At 42.4% G+C, this 16955-nt stretch overlaps 1 protein-coding gene across 2 annotated transcripts in view; it reads right to left on the bottom strand.

Moving 5' to 3' along the window:
* LOC140205865 (adenine DNA glycosylase-like) overlaps positions 1 to 16955 on the bottom strand; it is a 50008-nt gene that overhangs the window by 15709 nt on the left and 17344 nt on the right. For both annotated transcript variants that reach the window (XM_072273667.1, XM_072273668.1), the window contains exons 3-9: positions 15104 to 15222; positions 14938 to 14977; positions 13994 to 14067; positions 13856 to 13897; positions 7070 to 7141; positions 6511 to 6624; positions 1764 to 1861 (exon numbers count right to left, since the gene is read on the bottom strand). In XM_072273667.1, the coding sequence (XP_072129768.1) occupies positions 1764 to 1861; positions 6511 to 6624; positions 7070 to 7141; positions 13856 to 13897; positions 13994 to 14067; positions 14938 to 14977; positions 15104 to 15222 (559 nt within the window). The remainder of the gene's footprint in view (positions 1 to 1763; positions 1862 to 6510; positions 6625 to 7069; positions 7142 to 13855; positions 13898 to 13993; positions 14068 to 14937; positions 14978 to 15103; positions 15223 to 16955) is intronic.

Below are 16955 nucleotides of genomic sequence, written 5' to 3'. Positions count from 1 at the left end.
CTGTCTCCAAGCTTTCTCTATTTGTGAGTCAACCCCTCTTTCCTCCGTCACTTCAGTTCGGTTCCCACCCCCCAGCAATTCTAGTTTAAACTCTCCCCAATAGCCTTAGCAAACCTTCCTGCCAGGATATTGGTCCCCCTCGGATTCAAGTGCAACCCGTCGTTTTTGTACAGGTCACACCTGCCCCAAAAGAGGATCCAATGATCCAGAAATCTGAATCCTTGCCCCCTGCTCCAATCCCTCAGCCACGCATTAATCCTCCACCTCATCCTATTCCTATACTCACTGTCACGTGGCACAGGCAGTAATCTCGAGATTACTATCTTTGAGGTCCTGCTTCTCAACTTCTTTCCTAACACCCTGTAGTCACTTTTCAAGACCTCCTCCTTTTTCCTACCTATATCGTTGGTACCATTATGTATCACGACCTCTGGCTGTTCTCCTTCACACTTCAAGATATCGTGGACACGATCAGAAACATCCCGCACCCTGGCACCTGGGAGGCAAACTACCATACACGTTTCTTTCCTGCATCCACAGAATCGCTTATATGAGCCCCTAACTATAGAGTCCCCTATCACTGCTGCCATCCTCTTCCTTTCTCTACCCTTCTGAGCCACAGGGCCAGACTCTGTGCTAGCAGCACGACTACTGTTGTTCCCCCCAGGTCGGCCGTCCCCCCCAACAGTACTCAAGCAGGAATACTTATTGTTAAGGGGGACAGCCACTGGGGTACTCTCTAGTACCTGCTTCTTGCCCTTCCCTCTCTTGACTGTTACCCACTTCTCTGTCTCCTGTGGTCCTGGGGTGACCACCTGCCTATGGCTACTCTCGATCACCTCCTCACTCTCCCTGACCAGACAAAGGTCATCGAGCTGCATCTCCAGTTCCCTAATGCGGTCTCTAAGGAGCTGCAGCTCGACACACCAGGTGCAGATGTGGTCGTCTGGGAGGCCAGGAGTCTCCAGGACCTCCCACATTTGACACCGAGCACAGAAAACCGGCCTCACAAATACTTTCTGTCTTTGTTTTAAACAGATAACCCACCTGGCCTCGACCCCTTATCGCCTAAGCCCCGTTGAACCAAAGCCTTCCTACTCTGTCTCCCACTACTCCGTCACCCGCTCCTCCAATGCCCGCTCTGTAAATCTGTCTCCCTTTTAAACTCTTCCCGCTGTTCTCACTGGCTGACCTCCAGGCGCTTGCGCAGTCATGCCCCATTCAAACCGCTGAAGAAATAACCTACCATGCCACATCAAGATCCATGCTGCAGGACTGAAGGACCCACCGTACTCCAAGAACAGGTTGAACAAGGGAGCTACAGCACAAAGTTTAGCAGTGAGTTCTATAAACAGATAATGAACACTGACGGAAGCACCAGTGATATAGATACGAATACCTGTCTGTTGAAAATTCAAGGCTGAGTCCAAGACATCATTATTCCTTTATCTCATTGTGTGATCTACTTGTAGATTTTCAGTGACAGATCAACAAACATTGTAGTTTGCCTCTCAAAAGATCCTTTTAATGCCAGCAATGGAGTAAATATGATCCACGCTGAAACAATGTATTCATCACGTTAAGTGTCCCGGTCAGTTTTTTGATGGGCATGATTTTACCCCAAAATGATCGCTACTGCAATTTGGCACAAGTAAAATAACTGCTACACATAATCTGTGCAAATAGATCCAATTTTTAGACTTTTGCCCTTTAACTCCCTTACTATGCTACATGAATAGCTGAAAGAAAAGTGCACTTCTTACCAAAGGGATTCAATCACTGATGGGCTGGTGCAGTCTGCTCCAATTGCTCTCATACGACACAGAACTCGTGTTACATTCCCATCAACCACACCAGTTACCTATAAGCAGCAAAAAGCTAGTCATGGCTAAAACAATCATATTTCAATCTATTAAAAGAATACATAATATATAATGATTTGGAATCATTATCACTGGATTTTCTATTCTCTAAAATGCGATTTCAAAATATAAATTTTCTTCTCAAGCATTTTCAAGGTCTTCTTGTGCACATTGTTCTTATATTTAGATAATCTTAAACTTTTGCTCAGTTGACTAGAACTTAAAAAAAAATTCTGGACAATTATTCTCCTGGCCTTATCTTTGAAAAAAATTAATTTGAAGCATAGCAAATAAGCACCTATGAAACAACAATCATGCCAACTAAAATATTACCCTCATTTCTCTTTCCTTTCCTCTACCATCTCTAGTTTCATCCTCAACTTTAATTTTGAGGCCCTTAGGGGAAATAAAACAACCAAACAGCTTAATGGTTATTGTCTTCTCATACTGTGTGAATCAACACAACGTTCTACAATACTTTACTTAATCAACACAGACTGTGCCCAGATTACAACAGGGTTCCAATCCTGAGAACTGTTCAAAAACTGAACTCTCTGTAAATTGGAAATTAACAAATGCTGGTTATGGGTGGGGGTGGGGGGGGGGGCGCGGTCATGAAACAACTGTGACAGGAGAGCAACCAGGCTTGGAAAGAGCAGCTGGCAGCCACTGACACAATGAGCGAGCAAGCAAATCTACTCAGCTCTACTCGGCTCAAACCAGCCCCTGACTGTCGTGGCTCAGTGGATAGCTCACAGAAATACCTCATTCTCACCCAGCAGAAAATGACAGCAGCCTCACAGCAGCAAGCAAATACATCTTTCCAGTCCCCCAAACATCTGTTGTTTTTCCATAAATAGGATGTTCGGAGCTTTGGGAGGGCTAGTTATTGAAAATGGAATTGATCACTTCTGATGAGTTCATGGCAAAATATTGCTCCATCTCAGAATTCGGAATATGCCAAGTATGCCCGCAGGAAAATGAACCTCAGGGTTGCGTACAGAGACATATACGAGGAGTGATTGATAAGTTTGTGGCCTAAGGTAGAAGGCGTCGATTTTAGAAAACCTAGCACATTTATTTTTCAACATAGTCCCCTCCTACATTTACACACTTAGTCCAGCGGTCGTGGGGCATACGGATCTTGGACCTCCAGAAAGTGCCCACAGCACGGGTGATTGATAAGTTTGTGGCCTAAGGTAGAAGGAGATGAGTTATACAGCAAACATGAGGAAATCTGCAGCTGCTGGAAATTCAAGCAACACACACAAAATGCTGGTGGAAGGCAGCAGGCCAGGCAGCTTCAATAGGAAGAAGCACAGTCGACGTTTCAGGCTGAGACCCTTCATCAAGACTAACTGACGGAAGAGGTAGTATGAGATTTGAAAGTGGGAAGGGGAGGGGGAGATCTGAAATGATAGGAGAAGACAGGAGAGGGAGGGATAGAGCTAAGAGCTGGAAAGTTGATTGGCAAAAGGGATACAAGGCTGGAGAAGGGAGAGGATCATGGGACGGGAGGCCTAGCGAGAAGAAAGGGGCAGGGGAGCACCAGAGGAAGATGGAGAGCAGGCAAGGAGTAATTGTGAGAGGGACAGAGAGAGAAAAAAGAGAGAAAAAAAGGAAAAAATAATAAATAAATAAATAAATAAGGGATGGGGTGAGAACGGTAGGAGGGGCATTAACGGAAATTAGGGAAGTCAATGTTCATGCCATCAGGTTGGAGGCTACCCAGATGGAATATAAGGTGTTGTTCCTCCAACCTGAGTGTGGCTTCATCTTGACAGTAGAGGCGGCCATGGATAGACATGTCAGAATGGGAATGGGACATGGAATTAAAATGTGCGGCCACTGGGAGATCTTGCTTTCTCTGGCGGACAGAGTATAGGTGTTCAGCGAAACGGTCTCCCAGCCTGCGTCGGGTCACGTCAATATATAGAAGGCCGTACCGGGAACACTGGACATAGTATATCACACCAGCTGACTCACAGGTGAAGTGTCGCCTCACCTGGAAGGATTATCTGGGGCCCTGAATAGTGGTGAGGGAGGAAGTGTAAGGGCATGTGTAGCACTCGTTCCGCTTACAAGGATAAGTGCCAGGAGGGAGATCGGTGGGAAGGGATTGGGGGGCGGGGGGAATGAATGGACAAGGGAGTCGCATAGGGAGTGATCCCTGTGGAAAGCAGAAAGGGGGGAGAGGGAAAGATATGCTTGGTGGTGGGATCCCATTGGAGATGGCGGAAGTTACGGAGAATAATATGTTGGACCCGGAGGCTGGTGGGGTGGTAGGTGAAGGCAAGGGGATCCCTATTCCTAGTGGGGTGGCGGGAGGACGGGGTGAGAGCAGATGTGCATGAAATGGGAGAGATGCGTTTGAGAGCAGAGTTAATGGTGGAGGAAGGGAAGCCCCTTTCTTTAAAAAAAAAGGAAGACATCTCCTTCGTCCTGGAATGAAAGGCCTCATCCTGAGAGCAGATGCGGCGGAGGTGGAGGAATTGCGAGAAGGGGATCGCATTTTTGCAGGAGACAGGGTGGGAAGAGGAATAGTCCAGGTAGCTGTGAGAGTCCGTAGGCTTATAGTAACATAATATAGATAAGCTGTCTCCAGAGACAGAGACAGAAAGATCAAGAAAGGGGAGGGAGGTGTCGGAAATGGACCAGGTAAATTTGAGGGCAGGGTGAAAGTTGGAGGCAAAGTTAAGTTAATTCAACGAGCTCAGCATGCGTGCAGGCAAACAGCGACAATGCAGTCGTCGATGTAGCGAAGGAAATGTGGGGGACGGATACCAGAATAGGCTTGGAACATGGACTGTTCCACAAAGCCAACAAAAAGGCAGGCATAGCTGGGACCCATACGAGTGCCCATGGCTACACCTTTAGTTTGGAGGAAGTGGGAGGAACCAAAGGAGGAATTATTGAGAGTAAGGACTAATTCTGCTAGACGGAGCAGAGTGGTGGTAGAGGGGAACTGGTTAGGTCTGGAATCCAAAAAGAAGTGGAGAGCTTTGAGACCTTCCTGGTGGGGGATGGAGGTACATAGGGACTGGACATCCATGGTGAAAATAAGGCGGTGGGGGCTAGGGAACTTAGAATCATTGAAAAAATCCAGACCGTGAGAAGTGTCACGAACATAGGTAGGAAGGATTGAACAAAGGGGGATAAAACAGTGTTGAGGTATGCAGAAATGAGTTCGGTGGGGCAGGAGCAAGCTGAGACAATGGGTCTACCTGGACAGGCAGGTTTGTGGATCTTGGGTAGGAGGTAGAAACGGGAAGTGCGGGGAGTGGGAACTATGAGGTTGGTGGCAGTGGATGAGAGATTCCTAGAGCTGATAAGGTTGGTGATGGTGTGGGAGACAATGGCCTGGTGCTCCTTGGTGGGGTCATGATCGAGGGGTAAATAAGAGGAGGTATCTGCGAGTTGTCACTGTGCCTCGGCACAGTAGATGTCAGTATGCCAGACAACAACAGCGCCCCCCTTATCAGCGGGTTTTATAGTAAGGTTAGGATTAGTGCGGAGGGAGTAGAGAGCAGAGCGTTCCAAAGGAGTGAGGTTGGAATGGGAACAAGGTGTGGTGAAGTCGAGACAGTTGATGTCCAGTCAGCAGTTAGCAATAAATTGATCCAGAGCAGGCAGAAGACCAGAGCGGGGTGTCCATGAAGAGGAGGAGGGTTGAAGACAGGAGAAGGGATCATCAGTGGGGGTAGGAGAGTCCTTGCCGAAGAAGTAGGCTCGAAGACGGAGCCGCGGAAGAAGAGTTCAGCGTCATGGTGTACGCGGAACTTGCTGAGGTGTGGGCGAAGGGAGACAAAGGTAAGGCCCTTACTGAGGACACAGCGCTCTGCCTCAGAGAGTGGGAGGTCAGAGGGGATAGTAAAGACCCAGTGCGGGTGAGAGCTGGGAGCAGAAGGGGGAAGGGGGAGGCTGGCGGTGTCAGTGGAGAGGGAAGGGTTGGGGTGAGAGGAAGATAGAGCCTCTGAGGGCCCAGGAGTTGACGATGGGATCTGAGGGAGATGGGGTCGCAGAGTGGTGGTGGGGGAAGGGGAGACAGGAGTCACAATAGCAGCACGTGAAAACCCAGCCTGGAGTTGCATTTGGAGTTTGCGCAATTGCTTTGAAAGTGTCCATGGTTGTTGGAACCCGCATTATCTGAGGGAGACGGGTGTTTGAGGTTAACAACTCATCAGTTAATAACTCATCAGGAGTGATTGATGTTTGTGGCCTAAGGTAGAAGGAGATGAGTTATTAACTTCAAACTTTCTGCATTATCACTCAAAGAGTTGAACTACACGTGCATGTAACGAGAGCTGTATAACTCATCTCCTTCTACCTTAGGCCACAAACATCAATAACTCCTGCTGTGGGCACTTTCTGGAGATCCAAGATCCGTATGCTCCATGACCACTGGACTAAGTGTGTAAATGTAGGAGGGGACTCTGCTGAAAAATAAATGCGCTAGGTTTTCTAAAACTGACTCCTTCCACCTTAGGCCACAACCTTATCAATCAATTCTCGTATGTACTTTGATACCAAATTTACTTTAACATTTGAATTAAAATACAAAAAAATTAAACAATTAACAAGGAGATGCATATTTAAAGAATACACTATAATATACACTGGAGTCTGGCAACACACTTAGCTTCCTTACCTGCCCAAATGCGATTGAGGCAATAGCAGCAGCTGTGTATCTCCCAACCCCAGGCAGCAGCTTTTGCAGCTCTTCTGCACTCTTCGGCATGTCACCTTTGAACTCAGACAAAACCTATGAGGAAGGGATGGCACTTAAAGGTTCCATTGCTCTGAGAAAAATCTACAAATACACTTCTTTCCTCTAGCAAACAAGTACCAAGGATTGCTACAAAGAATGGGACAGACAACACTTAGATCTATTTCCACAATTCCCTGTACTAAAGTGGTCCAGTCAGTGGTGCTCCAACTGGAGAAGAGCAGTTTTAATTTTCACCACTTCCTAGTGATGACATGCCTTGTTTTTACAACCAGATAATTATTGATCTGAAGCTCACTGCACAGAGAACTATTGACAAACTTCCTACATCAGAACTCAGCTGTACATGCGACTGCAAAATGCCTTATTTTTTAATACATTTATAACATCTACTTGTGGTCAATTACCATTTTTTACTAAGAATAAAGCACAGATGAAAAGATATCAACTGTGCTATAGCACAGCAATAATGCAAGGTTACCTTTTGTGCTCCTTCATGCAGTCTTCTTCCCCGGGAGTAATATCCAAGACCAGACCACATTTCATTAACTTCCTACAAGACAACATTAAGGGAACAATTTACTATAATGCATTATAAAACATCAGAGTAAATACAGTGGATTGCAGTTAGTTGAACTATCAGTTAATTGGGGCAGCTGCTTATCTGGGGCAACTTGTACAGAACAAAAACTAATCAAGAAAATAGCTGGGATTCCCTTCATTTTACTTGGAACACTATGCTGCTTAATTGGGCCAGGAGACTCTTGCTGAACAGTTCCTAATTGGTGTTAGTTGTGTGGCTGTTAGACACTATACCATGCTTAGAGCAAACAGTTTTTAGGTAGTGTCAGTTGTATGTGTTTAGAGTTCAAAAAGCAATGATTTTTCTCACTGATAGTTGGCTAGAAAAAAGCTGTAAGACAATTCAAAGCTGTTTTGCTCACTGCAGTTTCAAGCATTCAGAAACAATGGGGTGAAAACGAAATGATTTCACTACTTCAAGTTAGGAACTACGAAGAATCGACAATCATCTTGAATGTTACAATGAAAATGAAGATTTGGAGGACACAATCATGAAAAGCATTGTATGAAGGCAGTCCATTATCTACACAAGGTGTCTGCACTGATTTTGTTCATTTACAGTCAATCAAAAGAACGATGAATTCCTCCATTGATACCTATTAGGAACTAATACACAGTTTTATAGTAGTATTGATAGTATTCTAATTTTTTTTAGATTTAGATTAGATTTATTTGTTCTATATTTAATTCAAACGCTTAATTTGTTACTCAGTTAAATGGTAGTTTGTCTTTTTTATACTTTTTAACTAGTTCCATGAAATTTTGGCTAATTGGAGCAGCCACATAATTGGGCCAAAATGCAGTGGTCCCCATGTGTCTCAATTAACCAGAATTCTCAGTATTTTGAAAGATCAATCTGAATTTTACAGATGATATCTCAAAGTCACATTATAGAACACAGAACATAGAATAGTACAGCACTGTACAGGCCCTTCGGCCCACAATGTTGTGCCACCCCTCAAACCCTGCCTCCCATATAACCCCCCCACCTTAAATTCCTCCATATACCTGTCTAGTAGTCTCTTAAATTCCACCACTGACTCAGGCAGTGCATTCCACGCACCAACCACTCTCTGAGTAAAAAACCTTCCTCTAATATCCCCCTTGAACTTCCCACCCCTTACCTTAAAGCCATATCTTCTTGTACTGAGCAGTGGTGCCCAAGCGAAGAGGCGCTGACTGTCCACTCTATCTATTCCTCCTAATATCTTGTATACCTCTGTCATGTCTCCTCTCATCCTCCTTCTCTCCAAAGAGTAAAGCCCTAGCTCCCTTAATCTCTGATCTTAATACATACTCTCTAAACCAGGCAGTATCCTGGTAAATCTCTTCTGTACCCTTTCCAATGCTTCCACATCCTTCCTATAGTGAGGTGACCAGAACTGGACACAGTACTCCAAGTGTGGCCTAACCAGAGTTTTATAGAGCTGCATCACTACCTCGCAACTCTATCCCACGACTTATGAAAGCTAACACCCCATAAGCTTTCTTTAACTACCCTATCTACCTGTGAGGCAATTTTCAGGGATCTGTGGACACGTACCCCCAGATCCCTCTGCTCCTCCACACTACCAAGTATCCTGCCATTTACTTTGTACTCTGCCTTGGAGTTTGTCCTTCCAAAGTGTACCACCTCACACTTCTCCAGATTGAACTCCATCTGACACTTCTCAGCCCACTTCTGCATCCTATCAACGTCTCTCTTCGACAATCCTCTACACTATCCACAACACCACCAACCTTTGTGTCGTCTGCAAACTTGCCAACTCACCCTTCTACCCCCACATCCAGGTCGTTAATAAAAATCACAAAAAGTAGAGGTCCCAGAACCAATCCTTGTGGGACACCACTAGTCACAATCCTCCAATCCAAATGTACTCCCTCCACCACCACCCTCTGCTTTCTGCAGGCAAGCCAATTCTGAATCCACCTGGCCAAAATTCCCTGGATCCCATGCCTTCTGACTTTCTGAATAAGCCTACCGTGTGGAACCTTGTCAAATGCCTTACTAAAATCCATGTAGATCACATCCACTGCACTACCCTCATCTATATGCCTGATCACCTCCTCAAAGAACTCTATCAGGCTTGTAAGACACGATCTGCCCTTCACAAAGCCATGCTGACTGTCCCTGATCAGACCATGATTCTCTAAATGGCCATAGATCCTATCTCTAACAATCTTTTCCAACAGCTTTCCCACCACAGACGTAAGGCTCACTGGTCTATAATTACCCGGACTATCCCTACTACCTTTATTGAACAAATTATTGTACAGCGTTATTTCTGAAAAGCAGGAGGAAATTTGGAGATGGATTAAACTCCAAGGTTTCAAAATAAAAGATTATTTTACAACAGATTTTCTCTGTTCACATTCCATTTCTTAGCATGAAAATTGGAGTCCAAAAATTAGTTTACTGCATTTTATTGACCAAAACTCTGTGCTGTGTGTGAAATGAACACAGTTTAATAAAGCTTCATTAGCACTTGGATCTTTATTTGCAAAACAGCACTATCTGGGCTCCCTGTGCAGCACTCACATGCTAGCCCTTTGATCCACTGAAAGATCTCACAACTGTCAGCACTTTACAGTAGCATTTTTTGCTGCCATCCCTTATAAAGCATATATACAAGTACAATAGTACTCTTCCAATCACTCCATAGCACCAAAACTTAATGAATGCTGCAATAGTAGGAAAGAGGGTGGAAGTGTTCTTCCACAGGGTCAGGCAGATCTTGACAGTCTGTGCAAAACGGTTTTAACAAGACGCAGAATCACTAGATTCTGGAATGGTTCCAGAAGAATGGAAAATTGATAATGTCACTCCACTCTTCAAGAAGGGAGAGAGACAGAAGAAAGAAAATTTTAGGCCAGTTAGTCTGACCCCAGTGGTTGGGAAGATGTTGGAGTAAATTGTTAAGCATGAGGTCTCAGGGTACTTGGAGGCACATGATAAAATAGGCTGTAGTCAGCATGATTTCCTCAAAGGAAAATCTTGCCTCACAAATCGGTTGGAATTCTTCGAAGAAATAACAAGTAGGGCAGACAAAGGAGAACTGTTAGATGTTGTGTACTTGGATTTTCAAAAGGTCTTTGACAAGGTGCCACACATGAGGCTGCTTAACAAGCTACAAGCCCATGGTATTACAGGAAAGATTCTAGCTTGGATAAAGCAGTAGCTGATTGGCAGGAAGCAAAGAGTGGGAATAAAGGGAGCCTTTTCTGGTTGGCTTCCGGTGACTAGTGGTGTTCCACAGGGTATGTGTTGGGTTATATGTCAATGATTTGGATGATAAAATTGATGGCTTTGTTGCAAATTTGCAGACGATACAAAGATAGGTGGTTTTAAGGAAATAAAGCTACAGAAGGGCTTAGACAGATTAGGAGTATGGGCAAAAGAGTAGAACATGGAACAGTGTCCGGATGTGTATGGTCATGCACTTTGGTAGAAGAAATGAAAGGCTTGACTATTTTCTAAATGGAGAGGAAATACAAAAAACAGAGGCACAAAGGGACAGGAGCCCTTGTGCAGGGTCCCCTAAAGGTTAATTTGCAGTTTGAGTCTGTGGTGAGAAAGGCAATTGCGATGTTAGCATTCATTTTAAGAGGACTAGAATACTGTACAAAAGCAAGGATGTAATGTTGAGACTTTATAAAGCACTGGTGATACCTCACTAAGAGTATTGCCCCTTGTCTTAGAAAGGATGTGCTGAAATTGGAGAGTGTTCAAAGGAGGTTCCCAAAAATGATTCCAGGATTGGATTGCTTGTCATATGAAGAGCATTTGAAGGCTCTGGGCCTGTATTTACTGGAATTCAGAAGAATGAGGGGTGAACTCATTGAAACCTATCGAATGGTGAGAGACCTTGAAAGAGTGGATGTGGACAGAATGTTTCCTCTGGTGATAGAGGCTAAGACCAAAAGACACAACCTCAGAATAGAGGGGCATCCTTTTAGAATGGAGATGAGGAGGAACTTCTTTAGCCAGACAGTGGTGAATCTGTGGAATTCGTTGCCACGGGCAGCTGCGGAGGCCAAGTCTTTATGTATATTTAAGGCAGAAGTTGGTAGATTCTTGATTGGTCAGGGCATGAAGGGATGTGGGTGGGGGGGGGGGAGGAAGGCAGCAGATTGGGGCTGAGAGGGAAAATGGATCAGCCATGGTGAAATGGCAGAGCAGATGCAATGGGCCAATTAGCCTAATTCTGCTCCTATATCTTATGGTCTTTGGGCATTGCACTTCTGACAGATGACGCCAGGGGCCCTCTGTAAGAAGTAATACTACACAAGCACCGAATGCTCATTCTTTGTGGAAACCTGCAAAGCAAATTGCTTTGGGACAGTCTTCTCCCTTTGGACTTTGGGTGACATCGCTAATGCACAGCAGTGAGCAGCGAATTCTTGAGTGATAGCAAAACTCATTAGCAATTGCCTGGAATGATCCTTAAAGTTTGTAACCCTGACTTCCGTGGAGCAAGCAGTGTAGGCACACGTGTGAACCTGCGTTTATTATTTCAGTGAGGGTTAAAGATTCAGTTTGGCTGCTGTCCCTTTGAATGGCATCAATTCAGGGGAAGCAGTTATGAGAGAGTAAGAGAAAAACTTAAGACTGGAGGGGTTGAAAACATACCAGAGATGAATTTTGTTGGCAATACTTAGGACATGTTTTATACCAGAGAAATATTTACAGAATTAACAAAAATCCTGCAGGAAGATGAGGGACAAATTTCTAGCCATGGTGCCAAAAGGTTCAGAAACAAGATCATAAATGTTTTGCTCTGCATTAAGCCCATTTTCAGACATACAACACATTTCCCCCAATCCACATTATCCTTTCCATAGTCATTTCCCAACTAAACACCAAGTTACATAATAAATTTCCATTTCAAGTTATTTTAAATGTTACAGTTAAAAAGGTTTCCTGGCTGATGGATGTATGGCTGTACAGAAAGAACCAGTTAATTAATAGGGTCGATTGTCCAGAAACACACATCTGTCGACAAATGGCTACTAAGCAGACCCATGCACTAGCCTTAATTAAATTAACTTTTAATGAAGCATACCAAGTGAACCAGTCACTACAGGTGGCTATTAGCTGACTGTGGTGTATATTAACCAAAGTAAGCTAATAGCCACCTGTAGCTCACTGTTGATTACTCACACAAGGGAAAAGACCATGAATGACCATAAATGAATAAACATTCTTCAGGAAGGCATCTGATTGACAGGTATTAATGATCTGAGGTGACTTGGTTAAAAACAAAATCCTCTACCTAACTCCAGACAACAAATGGACCCATTGTCCAGCTTGGGCAAGCTATGCCAAATTACTTTCTATAGAAGCTTTAATTTTATAGAAAACAGGAGCCTCAGGAACTGGCCTTTCATGTTAACCAGAAGTAAACAAGGAAGGTGTAATAATGCAACGCAATTCATTGTGTCAAGCACTTCTAGCTACGTATTGTACAAAGAATCTATAAAATGCTGTAGAGTACTGAAATTCTACATTCCTTTTAGAACACCCACCAAGAATACTCCTATAAAAGGCACACCTCATGCTCAGCAGTCAGACACCATCATAGAAAACGTCAGTAACACCCAAGGCTGAGTCTGTGTGAGAGGGGGGAGTGGGAGGGGGCCCAAAATATTTCAGCTGGCTGCTATATGTGAATTCGGGTGTGCAACGGGTATGGTAGAATGGAGACACAATCATGGAGTTTATGTTATTGAAATATTGAGATTAGTGTCTGGATGATTGCAGATCATGGGGGTGAAGGTGATGAGGAATCCAGAAGGCTAGATAGTAAATAATTAGGATTATTATTATAAGGGGTCGAAGCACTCGGCAGAGGATGGTGCTCGGAGAGGCTGTGTCGAAGGGGCTGGTTGGAGGCTCGAAGTTTTCGGACGCACTCAGAGTCCAATGTGGTCGGGCGCTTCCAATGGTGCTGCATTGGCAAGTTGGCGGTGCTTGGAGGTTCATGGCAGGGAGAGTTTCTCCCTTCTGCCGCCTGCGTAAGATGATGAGTCTATCGGGATTTTGAGACTTTTTTTTAAAGGTGCCCATGGTCTGCTCTTTATCAAATTATGGTATTGCTTTGCACTGTTGTAACTATATGTTATAATTATGTGGTTTTGTCAGTTTTAGTCTTGGTTTGTCCTGTGTTTTCTTGTGATATTATTCTGGAGGAACATTGCATCATTTTTTTAATGCATGCATTTCTAAATGACAATAAACGAGGACTGAGTGTCCTCATAATCTAATCTAATCTTAGTTAGTCTAAGCCAGAGTAACATTATCAAATCCTATGCATCCATTCAAGTGTCCAGTGATAAGACTAATTTTTCTGGCCTCTCTTTGTATGAGAAGTGATATTATGTGAGGCTTACCTAGCAAGCAAATTGCACATAGAAGTGTTCAATTGAATTTCTGGAGTGAGGCGAAGACTCAAAAACAGTTGTGGCATTTCACTACAGGGTAAGTCCAGGCTTCATTGCATTGAAGTGGTACACAAACAACATCAGTCTACATTAGTGAAGCTCACCAAATTAAAGAAGCATTTTAAACAAGTCAAATTGTAGCATATGGTCAATAAAATACTAAAATGAAAAAAAATCAGAAGTATTAATGATTTTCAGAGGTTTTATGGAAATTAGTACAAAGTGTGACTCACATGTCTTTTACCTCAAGAGTGGCTTTAGCCAGGTCCTGCAGGTTTGACCACCTCTGAAATTAAAAACAGTAGCAGGATGTGAATCTTGTACCGCCTGCAGTAACTACACTACCTTCAGAATGAAGCCAATTAAAAGCACTTTTTTTTACCTGCATCCATTTGTTATAGTAGTTAATCACAGTGGCAACTTGTGTTTGCTGCAACATTATCTCAGATACCCAAACTGTGAAGAAGCACAAGGTGAAGAACAATATAAAACATTTTTATTTAAAGGAAAAAGGGTCTGTCAGACAATAAAAATAACACGGTTTATCTAATTTGCCTTCTAATATCCTAGTACTTCCATCAAACACCATAAGGTGAACTAAAAACAGCAAAATTAGAAACTGGTGATGACAAGAGGAAAACCCACTGGCGCCTATGATTTCAGATGATCTCAGCACCGTTATTAAAAGAGGTGCTGACAGTATGCCTTTCCTTTTCCATAAAAAGAGAAAAATCAAAAGCTCCAATGATTAAGAAATTATAACATTTTTTTGGCAACCAAAATAGCTCTGGCAGTGCCTTCGAATAGAGGCTAAGGAAGGGTAACATAAGCAAAGGGAGAAAATGCATAACGAACTACAAGGTAAACATTTCAGTATTTATGGCGGAAGATTTGCAGGAGTGGAAACCAGAAAGCGGACTTGCTGCTGGTTAAAATAAGAATTAATTGTTAAATTCAATGGACAAGGAATAGTAACTAACCAAACCTGTCTTACCTTTATAGGAAAAGAACAAAGCAAAAATTATAAAGATAACAATGAGGGGAGCCATAAAAAATTTGTTACCTCAGCATCTGACTATGAGTTTGTTTAGACATAGAAATATTACCTTGCATCAATATAGGAGTGTGGAATTAGTTTCATGACAAAGATTTGGTCAAAACTCACTTGAGTATGATCAGAAGTCAGATAACCACTCTCTCTTGATCCTGTTAGAGATATAATCTCCAAATGTCACCAGCCTGTCTTCCTGATCGGGGAAAGGTGATTTAAAAATAAAGAACACGTGCAAAGGGAAGGATTAAAAACATTAACAGACTTCACAATACCTGCATAAGCCCTTTTGTTCAAATTGGATTCTGTCATAGCCTAGGAGGAAAATAGTACATTAATCAAATTAAACACTTATGGAGTCACAAATCTTTACTTAATCTTCAAACAATTTAAGTATGGTGGAGAGGGTAAGGTGAGAGAATATGGATCTTTTGATCTTACCACTGTCCTCCAAGGTAACTCCCTTTTGCTTTTGTCATACCAGGACAGTAGTTTTTCCCTAATGGAGTAAATCTCACCAGGATCCTTAAAAGAATGATAATCATTTTCTTTTGGAAACTCTGCAAAAATAAGAGTAACAACAAAGCAAATTAGCAAGTAGACAGTGTTGAAACCTACAAATACCAATGTTACATGCAGTGAATAAATATAATACTATAGTCAGGAGATATTCGGAGTGAGATACACGTTCAAACATAGGGATACTGCTTATAATTCCATCCACGCCTCTGCAAGGCAATTCCACAACTGCCTTCCCACCACCTCCCCCAGTGAGGAGAAATATGTAACAAGAAGACAGAGTACATTAATATCCAATGTGAAGCTAATGACTCTCAAACAAGCAAGTCTTGACTAGTTTATCAAGCAGCTTAAGGTTGGATTTCTTTAACAAGCTATTAACTTTAGTGACTAGTAAACATGGGCCATTCAGTAAGCAGTATTCTACGTAACTCTCCACCCAAGTTCAACATTATGCACCTCCAAATTTGGTTTTACAAATCCAATCGTCAAAATGGGAATATTTTGTCCACTCTGGACAATGATGATGATGATGATGACGGCGACGATGATGATGATGATGACGTCGTCGAATCAGGTCTGAGGCCAGCATCAGGCATTTTCTTTTTTTTTTAATTTTATTTTTATTTGGATAAGGAATTCACAAATATCATGTACTTTTTTCACACATATAACCTTTTCCATTTTTTTATATGTATAAAACTACAATTATTTATACATTCTTAAGTACACATTGAGATGATATAAAAGGAAAATAAACATTTAAATAGATAATTATGTACTGTGGTAAATCTAACCTATTAGGCTAAGTAATGGAATTAGTTGTTAAGAAAAATGATAATAATAGTTTCCATATAACCCTTCTGGACCATTTCCACTGGTCCAAAATGTTGTATATAAGCCTATGTATCAACCATTGTAGGTGTTTATATCCTAATTTGTTCATGCTTGCTCCTGCCCGCAGACATAATTATCCAATCCCTATGTACTTATTTACTTAATTTTTTCATTTTTTTATCCCTTTCCCAAATTTTTCCCTTTACTTGTGTTAATTCTCTATTTTCCAAAAGAAAACAAAAAAAAACAAACATTTAGACTAGGGGTGCTTACGTTAGCAATATTACTGTGTTGATGAGAAGAGCAGTATAAATCATTAGGAGAGTCAACTAAAGTCTGCTTGCATTGGGGTTATATATTCAATCCATTTATTCCAGATTTGATAAAATTTTTCTTTTTGAGTTCTCAGGGAGTAAGTCAACTTTTCCATTTTAAATATTTCCAAGATAATTTCGTACCAATCTTCTAATGTAGGTGGTATTGGATTTAGCCATTTTCTAGTGATTGATTTCTTACTTGCCGCTAAGAGGGCCTGCAGCAACTTTATATCTTCCTTCTGTTCAAGAAACAATACATGCCCCAAACAGAGCGTCTCAAAGTTCAGAGGTATCTGGGACCTAAGTACCTTAACTAACGTTCTATGAATACCTTCCCAAAATAGACTTAATTTAGGGCAATCCCAAAAAATATGAAAATGATTTGCCTCCTTGGAGCCGCACCTTCTCCAACACATCACACTTGTATCTTTATGTTTTTCCTGATATGGGGTCTTGAAGTATCTTATAATGTTTTTCCAACAATGTTCTCTCCAAGTCAAAGAATTAGTCGAGGACCATTGAAAGCTGCAGATTTTCCCCCAAGCCTCCTCTGAAAGTACCAACCCCGCTTCTTTCTCCCACTTCTCTTTAATATACAGTGTATTTACATTTTTAGCATG

The sequence above is a fragment of the Mobula birostris genome, chromosome 12, assembly GCF_030028105.1.
Source record: "Mobula birostris isolate sMobBir1 chromosome 12, sMobBir1.hap1, whole genome shotgun sequence".
Taxonomy (NCBI): domain Eukaryota; kingdom Metazoa; phylum Chordata; class Chondrichthyes; order Myliobatiformes; family Myliobatidae; genus Mobula; species Mobula birostris.
Note: the sequence above shows the minus strand (reverse complement) of the source record. Positions and strands in the feature narration are given on the sequence as shown.